Source organism: Protopterus annectens, chromosome 7.part0 (assembly GCF_019279795.1).
Source record: "Protopterus annectens isolate FY-2018-M chromosome 7.part0, PAN1.0, whole genome shotgun sequence".
Taxonomy (NCBI): Eukaryota; Metazoa; Chordata; order Ceratodontiformes; family Protopteridae; genus Protopterus; species Protopterus annectens.
Window position 1 is genome coordinate 592,536,709 of NC_056739.1, and position 18,161 is coordinate 592,554,869.

General features: G+C 37.2%; 1 protein-coding gene across 1 annotated transcript in view; it reads right to left on the reverse strand.

Annotated features, from left to right (window-relative positions):
* The window catches only part of MAN2C1 (mannosidase alpha class 2C member 1), a 1,630,015-nt gene that overhangs the window by 806,760 nt on the left and 805,094 nt on the right, over positions 1 to 18,161 (reverse strand). The window contains exon 12 of the mRNA XM_044077185.1: positions 13,650 to 13,795. Coding sequence (XP_043933120.1) covers positions 13,650 to 13,795 — 146 coding nt within the window. The remainder of the gene's footprint in view (positions 1 to 13,649; positions 13,796 to 18,161) is intronic.

Consider the following 18,161-nt stretch of genomic DNA (forward strand, 5'->3'; position numbering starts at 1 on the left):
CCGACCAATTCTTTAATTTCTCCATACTCAAGTAAACTGCTACAGTGGAAGCAAGAGATGGCCCACAGTGAAACATCATGCTGGTAGGTATGGTCTTTTATACCCTAATCCAACCCACCTTAGTGGCAGTGGTATCCCTGTCAAGGCAAGTGCCTGTAATGCTACACTCACAAAGGCATTTGTGTTACCACATGCACAAACTAAATTCCAGCTATGCAACAATGTTTGAAAAGGTAGTAGCACCCATTTCATTGCCTTTTCTCCCTCTAATAATACCATCAGACTTCTACCAGACAACAGTGACACATTAAGCCAGAAACCCATGTTCACATGCAGATGGATGAGCTAGCAACTGACACTCTCTCCCATTTCCCTGCTTGGCTGTTCAAATGTTTGAGCTGCCAAATGAATTCAGGCGTAGCTGAGATTTAGTCAGGGCTCCATCCTTCTGCACGACATAAATAATTGTATTTATTTGTTAACATCTCTGCTACATTTCCACTTAAAGCAATCACATATTCTGTACTGTATGCATTTTACATGGTAGAAAATACAAATATATTAGACCAGAGGCGATGTATGTCTTGTCAAAATCTATCCACAGGCTCTACCCTTTTCAAGGAGGGCATGGCCTACATATGTCTCAGAGTGTACTTTAGACTACCCATCCAATTGTGTAGGCCAACAAGGAATCGCACTGCCTGACATCCACTTGGAGTCTATTCCAGAGCAAGAAGAGGCACTGGGTGATAAACTTATCTCTCAATTTAGTTTAATTTATTCTCTGATGGGTATTGAGATGTCTTGTTCTAGTGTTGGCTACACTATTTAACACACTGAGAAAAATGAGGTTTTGGACAATAGGATCCCCAAGTACACAGAAAGCAAGGCATGGGTCTCCTCTCATGAGTTTCTATGACACTGAGTAGAGGGAGATTGATTCCAACCATTTATGATAACTAAGATTTCTGTTATGAACCTCTACAGTCTCTCAAGTTTTTTTAATATAAGTAGTGAGATAGTGTGCATTTTATTCAATAATGAGTAACTGAGGCAGAGCATATGGGAACAATAACTTCCATGATTTTGCAAGAGATTCCCTTGCTGACTGTCATACATATAAGGACTTCATGGCTACAGTCACTTCATGGTGATCAAAGCAGAGGGAGTCCTCTGCCCAGACACCTAGATCTCCAATGACAGACTCATTGGAGAGTAGAATATCACTGATGCAGCAAGTAGTGGGCAATTTGTTGTTTACCAAAAGAGATGATAGTTAATTTCTTAGTGTTTAGTTTGAGCCCTTTCTCACTGCACCAGGTCTTAATGCTTAATAGTTCCACTTGAAGGGAATTTGTATCTTTTGCTGGTTTGACAACTACACTCAGTTTGCACTCATTGATGAACTTAGCCACTGTTAGTGTGAACAGATCAAGTAGCAGCTTCAAGGACAGAGTTGGTGTCCAAACCTTTGAAGAAAGCCCCTAAAAGTCTTTGACTTAAGATTCCTCTACCCTTTACTCTTTGCCTGTACTCTGATATCAATCTCATAGGGAATGCATTTCTAACCTGCAGTCCAAATGTCCTCTCGGCCTCTTCCTATTCTATTACCTTCCCCTCTCTAGTTATTCCCTCCCGACACCTTTACCAGTTTTCTCCAGTAAATTCCAGCCCCCACTTTGTCATTCTCTACATCGCTAATTACAGTCATCCCTATTGGAAAAAATCTCCTATCTCCATTTTGGTGTTGGGTTAGTTCTTACAACACTTTGTGCTACTTTATGAATAAAAATATTCTGTACGACTGTTATTCTCCTTAAGAATCTGCATCCAAAATCCCACTCTATTCTTATTTCTTGAATTCCCCACTTTATCTTCATCCCTTTCCAGTTTGAATTATAGCTTTCTACTTGTGTTATGTACATAAGCCTTCAATGGATAGCTCTAAAATATCGGTACAAATCAGGTAATCCTTAACTACCTTCTTCTACTGGAAGGATTGACTTATTTCACTTGCCCCTTGCCCCATTCCTCTCCAAGATAAAATCCTTCATCTCTTTATTATTTACTTTCCACAACTTCTCTTTTAGTGGATAAGCATATGCCTATCCTGTAAATAAAACTAAAGGGACTAAAACCATCTTCATTGCTAGTATCTTGTTATCCATATCCATTAACACAAGCGTCTAGTTCCTTAGCTTTTATATTATCTTTTATTTAGTCTCTTCCCACATATCCTTCAGCTGCTATAAAAGAATCCTTTTTAATCCACACTTCTAAATGCTTCATTTTCTTGTGCCTCCATAAATATGGGCAATGCTGAACCTATTCATGTGTGGACACATAATTTACGGCTATAGCCTTTATTTTATCTTATTAATTTTATATCCCAAAAAGACTTCAAACTGTGACAAAATGTTCCACAACACTGAAATGTCCTTTTTCTGTTTTTTTTTCAGGTATAAAATAATCTGCAAATAAAGCCAGCTTTTCTTGACTACCATACCAAGTATATCCTTGCCTCCAAACTTCCAGAGGAATACCACCCATTTCTGGGGATTTTCCTGTAGACTGAACCACATCATCATTTTTATCTCATCTTCTCCAGTCCCAACTGTTAGTAATTGAGCTTTATCTGCTTCAAAGCTTGGCATATTTAATTCTTCTATAAATATTTCCATTTGCACTTTTTCTTGATTTCCAGACTTCTCTGCTTTATACAGATTTTCATAAAATATTCTAAATATTTCTAGTACTTCTACAGGATCTCTGGTGATATTCCTTGTTATAGGCTCCCTAAGCCCGGCAACAACCCTTTCTACTTTCTGTTGCCTGAGTTATTGTGCTAATAAGTTTTTGTGCTCTGGAGTTATTAAAAAAAAAAAAAACAGTTTCTTAACAGCAGTCTTTCTAAACTCATGCATATTATTGAGGTAATCCCTTATTTTCTGTTTAGCATTCTGCAATTGCTCCTCTTCTTGCTCGGTGAGATTCTCCCTATTCTTCAGTACTTTAACCTTTGTCAGTCCTTCTAAACAATTCTTGTTACTTCTTAACCAGGTCTCTTTTTCTTTTATTGCCACCCTATTTTTAAACTCCACTTTAATTTTATCCCATTCCCTAGCTATATTTTCAAAAGAAATTTCTATCTTCCATAATAACTCCCAAATAATTTCTACTACTAATTCCTTAAATTCCTCTCTTTTTAACACAATTGTGGGAAAGTGCCAGTGTCTCATTTTTATTTCACTACCCTGCACTTTTATTTTAGTTATTATTGGTGCGTGATCTGAAATAGTTATTGGATGCATATTAAAACTTTAAACTAAATGCACATTTTTCTGTGAAATATAATTTCTGTCTAGCCTAGCCCAGTTTACTGGGGAATAATATGTAAATTCACTCTGAACTCCTACTACTGAATTCACATCTTCCATGGCAAATATTTTCATAAGTGTCTTCAAAAATCAACCCTTTTTTTGTTATATTTTCCCTTCTTGCCCCCCCATAAGTCCTCACTGATACAAATCAAATTTCAGTTGACACCTATCACTAATATTCCCTGCTGAAAACTCTATTATAGCAGTTTTATGTGTAACATGAATATATGCCCTCTTCAAAAGGAACCTTGATGATTGGATGGGAGAAAGGAAATTCACCCTGTGGATCACGTCAGTCACCCTGCTAGACAGGGGTCCAGGGAAGTAAAGAGTCTGGGAAGAAATAGCCAGGGAATTGTTATGGCTAGGCTTGTATAAGCCCTAGGGCCGATAGCCTAGTACCAACTTATGCCACTGTCATCTTCCCCCCTTGCCAGCAGCCCCTTATTACCACAAATCTAAGATCATTTTTTTTATTCCTCTTCTATCAGTACTGGATATTCTCTTGCAATTCTTATAAATACTCTCCTTTTCCTTTGTCCCAGATATTCCACTGAATAACCATCCTGAAATTCTTTCCCACAAAATTCACATATTCAGTTCTTTCCAAATATGTCTCCTGTAGCATAGCTATTTGCCTGTAGCATAGCTATTTGCAGTCTGCATTTTTAATACAGTTCATTATGCTTTCTTTTTTGTATACATCTGTGAGACCATTCACATTTAACAATATTATACAAAGTGTTGTCATTATGCTTTGAAGTTGATCTTTTGTACAGTTATTCCTTGTCATATCCATTTAAACCTACACCCTCAAACAAAAACAAAAAAAAAACACAAACCCCAGAACACCCCAAATCATATTAACTCAACATTAACACACAAAAACTGTATAGATCTTCAGATATTGAAGTTTAACTCCCCTAATAGGAACAGATGTCCCAAACTGATAGCCATACTCATAGATTTTGATTAGCCTATAAAAGGTTATCCATGCTAAAACACAAGGTACAGACTGTACTTCTACTTCCATTAAGTGCTGTCGGCTTTTGTCTTATGTTGATTTCTCTCCCAGATAAGAACACTTGAATGCTTTCAAAAAACATCATCTCCCAGCCATTGAAAGAAAGTATTCTGTTTTTATTGCCCCTTATCAGATTGTCTCCACAGAGACAAAATAATTAGATACATAGTTGCTTCTACTCTACTCACTATACACCAGGCAAAAGAGGAGTAATCATTTTCCTCAAACACTCTACTGTCTCCCACTTTTAGTGCTTTATCCTTCTGTCAAAGTTTTATCTCATTTGCTAGAGGAAAACTTTTTTTTATCATATTCAGTGTTCTTTTTTTATCTGTTTCCCTTAATACTTGTAATTAGATCAAGTGAATGGCCTTAATCCAGTCATTCCCCCATGCAAGAGTAAGAAAAAGCATATCAATTTTGCTTATATCATTTTCTTTTCTATAAAACTTTCTTCTCTTTTTACACTAATGCCTACATTTCTTAAAACTGAACAAGGAGAAAGAAAGATGGAAAAAAACAGGGGTACCTGTTTACTTTAATATGTCTATTACATTTGTAAATAACTGAGAGAGCTTTACTTTATGGCATGCAGGTTATATCATGCATTATAAAAATCTGCTGCCAAGAACAAAATTTTGTTTTACTTACAGTTAACTCTTTCATTCCTCTTCCCCTCTCCTAAATTTTCTTCCAAACATTAATGACAAAGTAGGGCATATGCTTTGAAGTCCCCTACAAGTTTAACAAAGTCAAATAAGTTCAATAATTCCTGGTTTTCTTGTTTTGTCATGTATCACACACATAATTTAATGCTCCATAATCCCATGTGTTTGTCAATTTCTAAGTTGCTATTTTTCTTTCAGTTGACTTCCCTCTCCCATATCCAGTCTCTGCTGCACTTCCAGTGTACTCCTGGTTCTTCTAGTCAACTGCTGCGCTTTTTCTGGTCTCTCATGCATTTACTTTCGAAACACTGGAAAAGGTTTCACTGGCACTATTTCTCAATGGACTTTACTACCAGAAGAACAAGAAGCAAATTCTCCTTCTGTTTGATAGCTCACCTTTTGCTCTACAAACTTCTGTATTTCCTCCTTTGCATGACTGCATGTTCTGTATCAAAACATGTTGACCCTCCAGGAGAGAATATTCTGAAAATAGCTGGATACAGCAGTTTGTATCTCACTCCTGCTTCTCGACATTCCCTGATTACTGCAGTAAATTTACTCTTCTTCTGCTGGTATATAGTAAGTAATCATTTTCCACAAACTCTCTACAGTCTCCCACTTTAAGTACTTTGTCCTTCTGTCACAGTTTTGCCAGAATCAACTATTTCTGCTGGCAGGATTCCATCTTTACTATTAAATGTCTAGGCTATTTTCTCATTGACACGTTTGGAGCATACACATGACATGACCTTTCAATTAACAACTCCTGCTGCGTACTACCAGTTCAGTTGCTTATTTGTGCTTTCATAAAATTGATACAGTCTGTTCCTTCCAGATGCTCTGGTACAGCAGAAAATCTCCGGATTTTTCTACATGTTCTGTTCTCTAATTCTATTAATTTTTGAAACATCTCTTCTTGAGCAGTCTCATGCTCAGCCCGCCTTTTCTTCATTTCATTCTCTGATTTTTGCAGTTTCATTACATCATTTAAAATACCTGTTTAAAGCCTCTTCCCTTTTTAGCCAGCCTTTTGTTATCTGAGTTGACATACTCCTTCAGTGTTTCAGTTATTTTAATCAGCCCTGAGTACATTTGACTTATTCTTTCCTCTAGATTACTGGAAATCATGTCTTGCACCCATCTTGTTCTTTCTTGATCCAACAAGTGCATCTGACAACATGCAAAATACCATCCTTTTAGAGCATACTTATCCTAAAGACTGTTAAGTGATGACCTGTGTCTGGCATCCAAGACATCCTCCAGCCTCATACTAATGGATTTAACTGCACACCAGCAAGTCAGATGGCATCAGAAATACTGGGTCTAGGGATCTAAACCTCTTCTGCAACAACAGCAGCAGCAGACATATTTGGATGGTAAGTTACATCTCATAGAGAATACAGCTACATTGAAACAGACTCCTCATCCACATAAAATAAAATTAATTCCTGTCCATATTAAAGAGCAACTTTAATTTCTGTATGGGAAACAGAAAATTTACCCCCAGGACTGCCCCCACTAATACTAATGGACAGAGGCAGCTCGTAAATACTTTACCCCATGCATTGGTCCCCTCACAGTATTTATGGTATAATCTCAGTTTTCCTCATTAGGGGTAATATATAATTATCAACCAAAGGATGATATGATCCCACTATCCCTGTAGGTGTTCCAGCTGTAGCATGTATCTGGACATATGCATGCTAAAGGGGCACTATATTCAATAACTGAACTAATGAGGACAGAGTAAAGCAGGATAATGACATCTTTAGATCTATACAATCCCATTGTTTATAAGCTTGAGGAATATAGAATGTCTTTGTTATGAGACTGAACGCATGTTGTTCAAAAGCTCTTGCCAGATCAAGGTATGTGGTGCATACCATTTTACCTTCATCCATTGCTTTGCAGGCCTTTTCAAAAAAATCCTCCAGGCTAAGTAAGCATGACTTGCCCTTGAATAATCCAAACTGAGATGGGTCCAGTGTTTGTGGGTTTCCTATGTCCATATAGATTAGTTCCATGATAAGTCTTTTCATTTCTTTGGCTGAGGCTTCACCAGACTTATGGGTCTGTAATTTCCTGGGACTATGGAAGGTCCTCCCATGTGAAGGGAATGACTGCAGCTGTTCTTCATTCACTTGGTACAAAGCCTGTGTGGAGGCTGAGATTAAGCAGTATTGTTCGGGAGTTGGCTACATCTTGCTTCAGACAATTTCTGATGCATCCAGGGATATTATCAGCCCCCATTAATGCAGTATTTTTAACTTTTGATAGCATTTTTAGGACTTGGTCTTGTGTGATAGCTGGAAGCGAGCCAGTTTCAGGTACATTTTGGGGAAGAGATGGAAGGGAAATGGGTAAAGTTGAGCTGAATTTATCTGCCAATAGGTTTGGTATATCTTCAGCATCAGTGCAGGTAACACCACTCACAATCAGCTCAGCTCATTGCTGTGTTGTGCGCTTCTGATATTATGAACAAAATTAAAAGGCCTTATGATCGTCTTTGACTTAGATATTTCAGTCTCAAACTTGGCTTTGGTGGATTTTAGTAAGCACCTTAGTTGTTTGTTTATTTCAATAACTAGGACTCTGTAATTCTATGAATTATTTTTATATTTGGTCAAACTTCTCTTCCTTTTATTACAAAGCTTGATTGTTATGGTTCCAGCATGTGGGTTTGTTTCTGAGGTTTGCCCTGCACTTGTTCCTACAGGGTACAGCTGCATCTATGATGTGATCTGCATGCTGGTATAGTGTGGTGGTGTATGCTTCCACATAGTCAGTGGATTTAACTGCATCTGGTGGGGATTTAATGCTTGGCAATGTATCATTTAAGAATAAGCAATTTCTCTTAATAAAATTTCTACAGGTACCTTGGGTTGAAGGGGTCTCTGGTTTCAATTCTGTATCGAAAAAGATGTCTTTATGGTCAAAATTAACAAGTGATGAAGCTATGCAAAGTAAGGTGCAATATGCCCCCATATTAGTAAGGGCAAGATCCAAAATATTGTTCCCCTAGTGGGGAACTATGGTCATGAGCTGATATCCTCCAACCTACGGTAGTGCAATTCCCACTTCCTTGCAAGACTCTGCATTGGCCTTGACCTTGACCTCCTTCACCTGATGCAGGACTCTGTATCCAGACTACTAACGGGGATCTCCCTTTATGACCACATCCTGACAGTGCTTTGGAAAATCTGCACTGGTTTCCAATGGTCTCAAGGATAAAGTAAAAGATTCAGTTCTAATTTTTGTCTTTTTTTATGTCTATGTCTACCAGCCATAACAGACTTGATCCCATTTGTTCCTTCATTGTGAAGGCCCGCTTTGAAATATAGGGGGGATCTGGACAGATGCATTTCTGTTTGCAATAACTCCACTCCCGGAAAAGGGGATATGTGATCTGTCTCATGTGATTGGGACAGTTTTAAATAAATGGTAAACTGGAACACCAGATTTACATTGAAGAAGCTTTTTTTTTTAACTTAGCACAATTGGTTTGCAGTGTTCATTTGGTGCCAAATAAACATAAAAATAAAATCCAAAGAACTAATTTGTGGCTGGAGGGCAGTTAAGATGTGTACTGACCTGACAATTCAAAAACAAAACAGGATCATTTACTTACCTTACAGTCTGGAATCTATGTCTTTAAAACCTATTGCATATCATGTGATGCAGCCCACATCCAACATGAGGCTGCTGATCCTTCTAGCTCATCTCCAGCCTTATTAATACACCAAACATTTATGCAATTGTATCACTATTTTAACAGTAACAAATAAATAAACAGGGTTCACCATGTATTAGGCTTACAAATGTATTTCCTACAGGAAAAGAGAAAAACATTTTTAATTTGTATTACAATGTTCTACACAAAAAGAACTCACACATTTTTTATCTATTTTATCAACTTGTCACTTCTCCATCTACCAATCTGCCTAAACACTACTGCTTACTGTGATTCTGTGAGGTTGCTCCACAGATTTGCTTGAAACTGTTTTTAATAGATTAAATCATTATTCCGATCACCAAGAGTCTCAAGCCTAAGAAAGCTACTCAGTGAAGGAGATTCTTTCCATTGTTTAAAAAATCATTTAGTCCAACAAGATACATTAAAATAATATTATCAAGGATTATAAAATAGGGTTTTCTGCTGTATGTTCAAGGAAGTTAAGTGTACTCCTTGGAAGAGGACAAATGTAAGTGTGATTACATCCTATCTGATGGCAATGAAGCAGATCTATCAATGATGCCACTGACCCAGGTTTATAAACAGATGTGGGCCATTGGCAGGGTTTGTCCAAGGGTAGGGTATAGGATGAAAGGGACAATGGATAGCTCTCCTATGCCAAGAGAGAGGTGGGGGAACCTAATCCATGTGTGACCTCGAATGGAGGCCAGGAAAGTCATAAGTCATCTCAGGGTAATACAGCGAGACAGTGACAATGGTCTCAAGACATGGCTAGTGACCAAGGCTGACATCACACAAATGATGGCTCATGGCTCCATGCTTCCATCTCAATGTAGGTTCTTAGGAAAATACTAGACTAGCTGCCCTTGAAGGCCATTTTAAGCCAAGTTAATTTCACTTTTAGTGCTTGAATTAACCTATCCCATTTGCTGTTAGACTGGTGTTATCCATTCCATGGTTGATAATTATACATTACCCCAATAAGATTAACTGGGATCATACCACAAATAATTTGACGGGATTCAAGCAAGGGATAAACAATTTAGAAGTTGCCATTGTCCATTAGTAGTACAGGAGGCAGTCCTGGGATAAATATTCTGTTTACCACCCCATAGATCCAAGTTGTACTTGAATATGGACAAGGATGAGCTTTGATTTATGTGGATAGGGCATCTGCTCCACACAATGTTATCCTCTGTGAGATATACCTGTCCCTCCAAACCATTTTGTTGCTGTTGCAGAAGAGGTTTAGATCCCTAGACTGATTACCTCTGATGCCATTTCACTCTATGATGTGCAGTAAATCCATCAGTAATGGGTTGGAGGATGCCTTGTATGCCTAGACACAGATCACCTCTTAGCAGTCTGCAGGATACAGAGTACAGTGACGGGGCTTTGAGTTAGTCCATGTAGAACATGTTGTCTAGGCCTTGTATCCTTTTAGTAAGCTATCACTGTGGGCATTCCAGTTGCTGGATGTGCTTGAACAGATACATGCCAAAGGGAGCATTACACTCAATGACTGGCTTAAAGAGGGCTAAGTAAAGGGGGACAAGAACATCCTTAGATCTAGACACAATCTCTTTGTTTATAAGCTGTGCAATATAGAAGGACTAGGATCCATTACTCCCTGGGGCTAATACTGAGTTGACATAAGGTCATATTCCCAAGGAGTCAGGAGGTTCACCCAGCAAAGGATTATGCTTAGGGTCAAAAAAGGAAAAAAATAAGATTAGGGAAACATTCATTCACTCTGAAAATGTTATTTCAGAGATACTTAAGAGATACTTCAAAGATACTTCCCTTCTTCATGGTACAGCAATCACAGAGGCAGGATGTGTGTGAGTTTGTATGTATGCGTATGAAATGGAGATACAGGGGGCTTGCCCCTGAAAAAAAAAAAACTTTTCATTTTTAACTGTGAATTTTACATTTTTTTTTTCTAAATCATGTTTACATTTTTGAAGCTACATGATTCAAAACACACAGTCTCAAGGTTCCAATGGGCCACTAGAAATTACACCATCATACTCCTTACATAATGTTATCACAATTCTAGCAACCTAGCAGTGGGCCTAGGACACAACACACCTTCACAACTGTAACTACAAAAATATTAATATCTATAAATGGCTCTTTGAAATATCCCTACAGTCTAGTGTGTGACACAAAGTCTAATAACAACATCCCAGGATGCATTCTACATGAACTACAGAATGAACTGGCACCCCACCTAAGCACCATGTTCAATCATAGCCTCACCTCAGGCTCTGTGCCCACTGAATGGTGCACAGCAATGGTTATCCCACTCCACAAAGGGGAAGCCACCACGGACCCCATGAACTACCACCCCATTTAGCCTGACGAGCCTGGTCTGCAAGGCTATGGGGAGTATCATCATGGAACTTATAAACAATGACATTGGTAATCTCCATACTCTGGACCCTACCCAGTTTGGGTTTGAAAAAGGCAGATCATGTCTCCTAAACCTGATAGACTTCTTTGAAGAGGTCACCAAAGTGGTAGATGAGGGTAAAGTGGTTCATACAGCCTATCTATTTCTCGCCAAGGCTTCTGACACCATCCCCCACTCTGGAATTATAGACAGACTCACTAAACTAGGTATAAATCACTATGTCACAAGATGGGTTTCCAAATGGCTCACTGACAGAACCCACACTGTGAAAGTAGCAGACTCTAAATCCAACTTCAGACCAGTGACAAGTGGAGTACCACAGGGTTCAGTCCTAGGACCTCTCCTGTTTATCTACTTCTCTGAAGTACAGGCTAACAAAGAAGGTATTTGGCTAACAAAGTTCACAGATGACTGCAAACTAGGAGCCATAATCAAAACTCCTAATGATGTGGACATCCTACAAAAGGGCCTCACTGAGACAGATGCCTGGTGTCAAAGCCATGGCCTCAAACTCAATGTCAAATAGTGCATTTTCATCCCTTTTGGTAAACACTCTGTACCCATGAACTACCACATAGGCGGTAGTCTATTTAACACCGAAAGTGTGATAAGAGACCTTGGGACACAATTGGACAGTAGTCTCTCCTTTGATAATCACATCGCCACAGTAGTCAGTAAATCCTTCTACATGGCACACCTCATCACAAAACGTTTCTCATCCAGGAAAAAAGAGGTCATTGCTCCCCTCTACTCATCACTCATTAGACCCATTATAGAGTACAACGCCCCTTTTGGTATGTACCTCACAAGACATCTACAACAACTGAAAAGGCCACAGAAATACCTCACAAAGAGGATCACTGGCCTCAAACAGATGCCCTACGCAGACCGTCTCAAAAAACTCCAGCTTTACTCTGTCACATATCGCCTACTCAGAGGCGATCTCTGCCTAACATACAAAGCTATGTCAAACCCAGAGCTGTTGGACATGCTCCACGTAAAGAAATCCCAATCCCTCCAAGCTACACACTCTAGGGACCTAAACCTTGTTAACACAATAAACAGAACATGCTGAAGGGATAGATTCCTGTCCCAGAGACTACCCATACTCTGGAACAAACTACCTATCTATATCAAACAAAGCTCTTCATTAGCACTCTTCAAGAAAAATCTTGATGATTGGATGGGAGATAGGAAATTCACCCCGGGGATCACTTCTGTGGCTCTGCTTGACAGAGGCACAGGAAAATAATTTTCTTGGTTGGCAAAAGCCAGGGTACCGTTTGGCTAGGCTTATATAGGCCCTAGGGTCAAAAGCCTAGTACCTACCTATGAACCTATAACTGGTATATGATATGGAATTTAAGGTGGACTAATCGAATATGAAACTTGAACAGCCATAGTTAAAAAGGACATATCTCAGAGATAGAAATAGATGTAACTGACTGACTTTTTTCTCATCTTCACTTCTACTACGTTGGTTTGCAAGACCCCCTTGTACTTTATTACCCACTGCTGTTCCAGCTTACTTTCTTCCACTTATGCTCTTAGACATACCCTAGCTCATTTTGAAATCTGTCCATGTTTAAGGTCTATTAACCCTACCTCAGTCAAACCTGATGAGCCATCTCCTCTTTCCCCCACCCCATACCCATAGAGGCTCACTCACCCACCCATTGTAAAAAATGTACCTTATTCTTTCCTCTAATATTCTCCACTATCACCTCATGTGTGTTTCTAACATGCCCAAACTTTTGAATACCATGTACTTGCTTCTACCCTACCATCTTCTGAACCATACTGCCATCCTTCAATTTCTACACCTTTCCAGCAACATTTATTTTCCAGTTTTTCCAATCAGCAGGTAACACTCTCTCATACAACTGCCTCAGTTCTGATTCCTGCATTGTCCATCTATATCCATGATCCAAGCTGCAAATCAAAATAATCTGCTGAACTATGCTTTTTCAGGATTTCATAATAAAGCCCACAACTGTACGTTGCCTTAATTTAAAATAAGGAGAAGGCTTAATAATTTGAAACTGCAGCTGTTTGGTGCCAGGCTTTTGTAGGCAAATCAGCAACAGATCCTATACTGAGAATGTACTTCTTGAACAACAGCGTAATAGATATAGGAAAAGTTGCCAGAATCCTGTGCCATATAGAAGTAATGATGCTCCAGTAGCTGGGACAATGAGTGGGAGACGTGGGACTGAAACACATCATGGCAGTAAAAAAAAAAAAGCATCACAATTTACAAGATACTGCAACTGTTACATATTACATGAATATATATATGCCGTTCTGCAATTCAAAACAAGTAGTTGCAAATTCAAACATAACTTTCCACTGCAAAGCACTTGAAACACGTATACGTATACACACACACACTTCTATAACAGATCAAAACTTAGATATTAAAAAATGACTTTTGCTTTACACAGCTTTTCTTGGAAGTAATACTAACTTAGGCAGGCCATCTGTGTCCTGCATTCTTTCCAGTCGATCCAGCATTGGTTGTGTGGGTCCACCTCCTCCATCTCCAAAGCCAAAAAGAAATGCACTGTGGTTCACCCGACCTTTCTCTTTGTGGTTCTTTACAGTTTTTAAAACCTTAAATGTTAACAAAACAGACAAAAATGTAGTTTAACCAAGTACGACAGGAGTGAGTTTCATAAACAGTCATATTTCTCTGCTTGAAAGTACAGCTAAAGTGAGGTACTTGCCATAGAAAAGAGATGGCTGAAGTGTCCCTGTTCTTACAGCTACTGGATAGACATTCAGGCCCCTTGATACAAGTTATACTGGTAAAAATTTCATTAACAGTGGTTAGTGATGCTATACATCTCCCAAGCAATGAGTGGCTACATACAGAATATATGGAAATATAATACAACTAAAGTGAGCATAAATTCAGACTAAAACCATGATAATGACAGTAGAAACCTAAAAGAAATGTCACATCTAACTCATATGCGACAGAAGTTGCAAAAGGTCAATTTTTATCATTCTCCAGCTAATATACAAAGACAATGCTTTTCTCTAGCAAACAAAATAGTCCCTAAAGGACTCAGATTTTTTAAAAAGCCTATGGGAATTTTATTAAATGACCAGAATTGTGAAGAATTTGAAGCATTATTCAATCAGTTTGGATATGAATTTATGAACCTTTTGACAAAGAAGAATGATGAGAAATTATGTAAATATATTGAAAATGTGGAAAAGCTTAATAAATTAATAGCTGATGATTTGTTGTTTGAACAATGGGAGAATTTATGCCATAAGCAATTTATGGAAGCAGATCGTAAAGCATATAGTATAGTACTAAGGAAACATAAGAAGATAGAGAGGGACATGACAGATTATAAAAATAATTTAGCATACCCGTGGAAAAAGGAAACAGGGAATAATATAGAAATGAATGACAGAATGGCTTTGCAGAGTAACAATGGATACTATCGTCCCCACAGAGGGAATGGAAATTTTTATGGGGGGAGGAATCGAGGTGTAAAGACAAACTGGCAGAGGAATTGGAAATGGAGAGAAAACAGAAAGGGATGGGGATAGAGGCACTCTTACAACCAACAATGGAGGGAATACTATTAATAGAGAATTATGATGAATTGAACAACAATAGTATAGAGCCTGATGCAAACTATAGTATCAATGCCAACACGACTGACAATAAAGATATTGTGGTTAGTATGAATGAATTTAATATATTTAATTATACAGGATTGGAAATTAGTAATGAATTCTTTATACTTTTTTAATAGGGAATGAAATTTGTCACTAGGAAAAAATTCAAGGTAGTTGATTGTATTACCAAAATAAAGAAATATCTCAGGAAGATAAACCTGGCTATACACTTTAACAAGAAGTCAAACACAGGTGAGAAAACCAAACAAAAGAAAAAGAGTACGTATATACCACCTACCCACCCCAATGTAGCTATGTACGAGAAATTAGTTACCAAAGAGATTTATTTATTAAAGAATGAAATTAATCCTAACTGGGAGAAAAGTAACTTAGATAAAGAAGAATTGATATTAATACAATGGCTAACTAATGACAAATCAGTAAGAATAATGAAGCCGGATAAAGGGGGTGGAGTTGTACTATATGACCAAAATGAATACAATAATAAGATGTTCGAAATATTAGTAGAGTCTGGAAATTACACGCCTGTATCTCTGGACGAAATCAATATTGGGTACAGGCGAACTGATATGTTCCTAGAGGAATTGTTATTAGATGGAAGGATTAATTTAGATATATATAAATTTTTGACTGTGGAACATCCCACACTTGCTACTATAGTGGGTGTTCCAAAAGTACACAAAAATCTAACTGACCCACCATTTCGACCAATAATTTCTGGTAGTCGATCAAAGACATTTTACTTGGGAGTGGCCATAGATACATGGCTGAAAGATATTTATAATAAAATACCCCATTTAATCAAAGATTTGTGGATTGTTTTGGGGAACCTGACACCACTATTATGGAAAGAAGGAATGACATTTATTACGGTAGATGTTATTGATCTATTCTCTTGTATTCCCAAGGAAGAAGGTCTAGAAAGTTTTTATAACAGTATTAAACAGTATTCATACTTAGATTGGGAACATACCAACTTAATTATGGAGCTGATGTCAACTATTCTGGAGTACAACTACATATATTTCGAAGGGGAATATTACAGGCAGACCCAAGGAGTGGCTATGGGGGCTGCCTGTGCCCCAATATATGCAAATTTGGTCATGCTGGAATGGGAAACCGAGAAATTATTTAAGAGTGATTATTTTAGGTTTATAAGACATTACATGAGATTCCTGGATGATATCTTTATATTATGGGATGGACTGGAAGAGGCAATAGAGGAATTCATTAGATATTTAAATAGTACTAGTCACTTTTTGAAATTTACTTACAATTTTAGTTGTGAGGGCATTGCTTATTTAGATACATTTGTTTTCAATAATAAAGAGGGTTTTAAATCCCGTATATATATATATATATATATATATATATATATATATATATAGGAAAAACACATTTTCAAATAATTACTTGGAGTATACAAGCAATCATCCTTACAAGACCAAAAAGAGCATTTTTAAGGGACAGTGCATTTGTGCTGCCCGTATGACTTCTATGTACAATGACATGTTAGAAGAAATTGATTTTATATGAAGTTTGTTTAGAAATAGGGGATATCCCTCTAAGTTAATGAATGAAATAAAAACATATGTTATAGGGGAATGGGGGAAAATATTCCCCAGTATTGGGCAAACCTCTAACCAGCAGTGGTATAAACAAATATTCTGTTATTGAATATAAAAGAGCGTGCATTTTAGAATATACCCCCCAGGTTACACAAATTAAAGAAATTTTAAAATGGTATTGGAATATACTGACAGTAGATAGCGTACTGAAGGAAATAGTAGGGGATGTACCCATTTTTGTATACAAAATGGGAACAAATATGAAGTTTATTTTTGAGAGGAATAACAGGGTAGTAAGTATGAGTACACAGTATAAGGGAACCAGAAAATGTGGATGTTGTAGATATTGCCAGGTCATATTAGAAGACGAAGGGACCATCTTAGAGAATATTAATAGGACCAGGATTACCTTTAGAAGAGGTAACTGTAATACAAAAAATATTATATATATGGCCAAATGTTCAAGGTGTACTGGTTTTTACATAGGCAAAACTGAACAAATGTTTAAAAGGCGACTCTACGACCACTTATATGCCATCAAGAAAAAAGATAGTACAAATGCACTTTATCGGCATATAGAGGCCACAGATAACACTCACAATTTTAAATTTGCCATCCTGGAACAGATAAAAGTGAACAGTAGAGGAGGTAACATCAAAGTACATCTGGCTGAGAAAGAAGTGAGATGGAAAATTTTAACCAATGCTTCTACTTTACCCGGATTAAATGAATACATCACTATAAAGCCTATTTTACAAAAGTTACAGTAGGAAATTGGTACACAAGTTGTTTACATGCAAAATATATTAATTATATTATGTGATTGTACACTAATCAAAGGGTCCAGTATTTTACTTTTTAATCATAATTGTTTTTATTATGATAGATACAACTATGGCTTTAGGATAAAGAAATGCATTTAGCATTATTTTAAGTAAGGGTAGGAGACATATGTGTAAAAATCTGTTATGTCTAGTGCTGTTTAAGTATACATATGATATTTCAATCAAATTTCATGTTCAATTCATGTATATATAAAATATTCCCATAGGTCATTTATTTTATGGCTAAACAATTCATAATGATTTTGTATATAGGCATCTGTCATCAATAATTGTAAACTGATGAACACATACATTTTCAGATTTTTATGGTATTAAAGTTTCATATTTTTATATTGTTAATATATATATATTTTTATGCAAATGGACATTATGTACCAACAGCAAAGAGCATGATTATGAAGAGGTTATTATTAACATTATTTTTATTTTTAGTGTATGGAAATGGAGTATCCACTATACTACATATAGGTACTATAAGGGAAGTATCCTTTTAAAAAGGATTTACTGTTTTGGTGCCAAAAAATGTATAAATTAGCCTTGCTAATTGTTTTATTGATTCTGATGAAGTCCACATGTTGGGTAGATGAAAGCGCTTGATCCGTTTTGTATCCGTTTGATATTTTAATCTGTCCGTTTGTTGAGTTATTTTATTAAATCAGGACGTATTATAGCTTTGTGGATTGTGCATCTTCCTTCAGGATTTAGATAGTGTTCCACTGTGGTTCGTTGTCGTGTTCTTTTACACTATTGCATCGATTAGGTCTATATTAGTTCATCAAAACTCCAATTCCACAAATACCTATTGACTGACCCCTATTCAGCAAATGCTCTTTTATCAAACATTCAGCTCAGTGAACTTTCTTCCCAGGGAAAGGAGTTAGTTGGCCAACATGCGGAATTACCCCA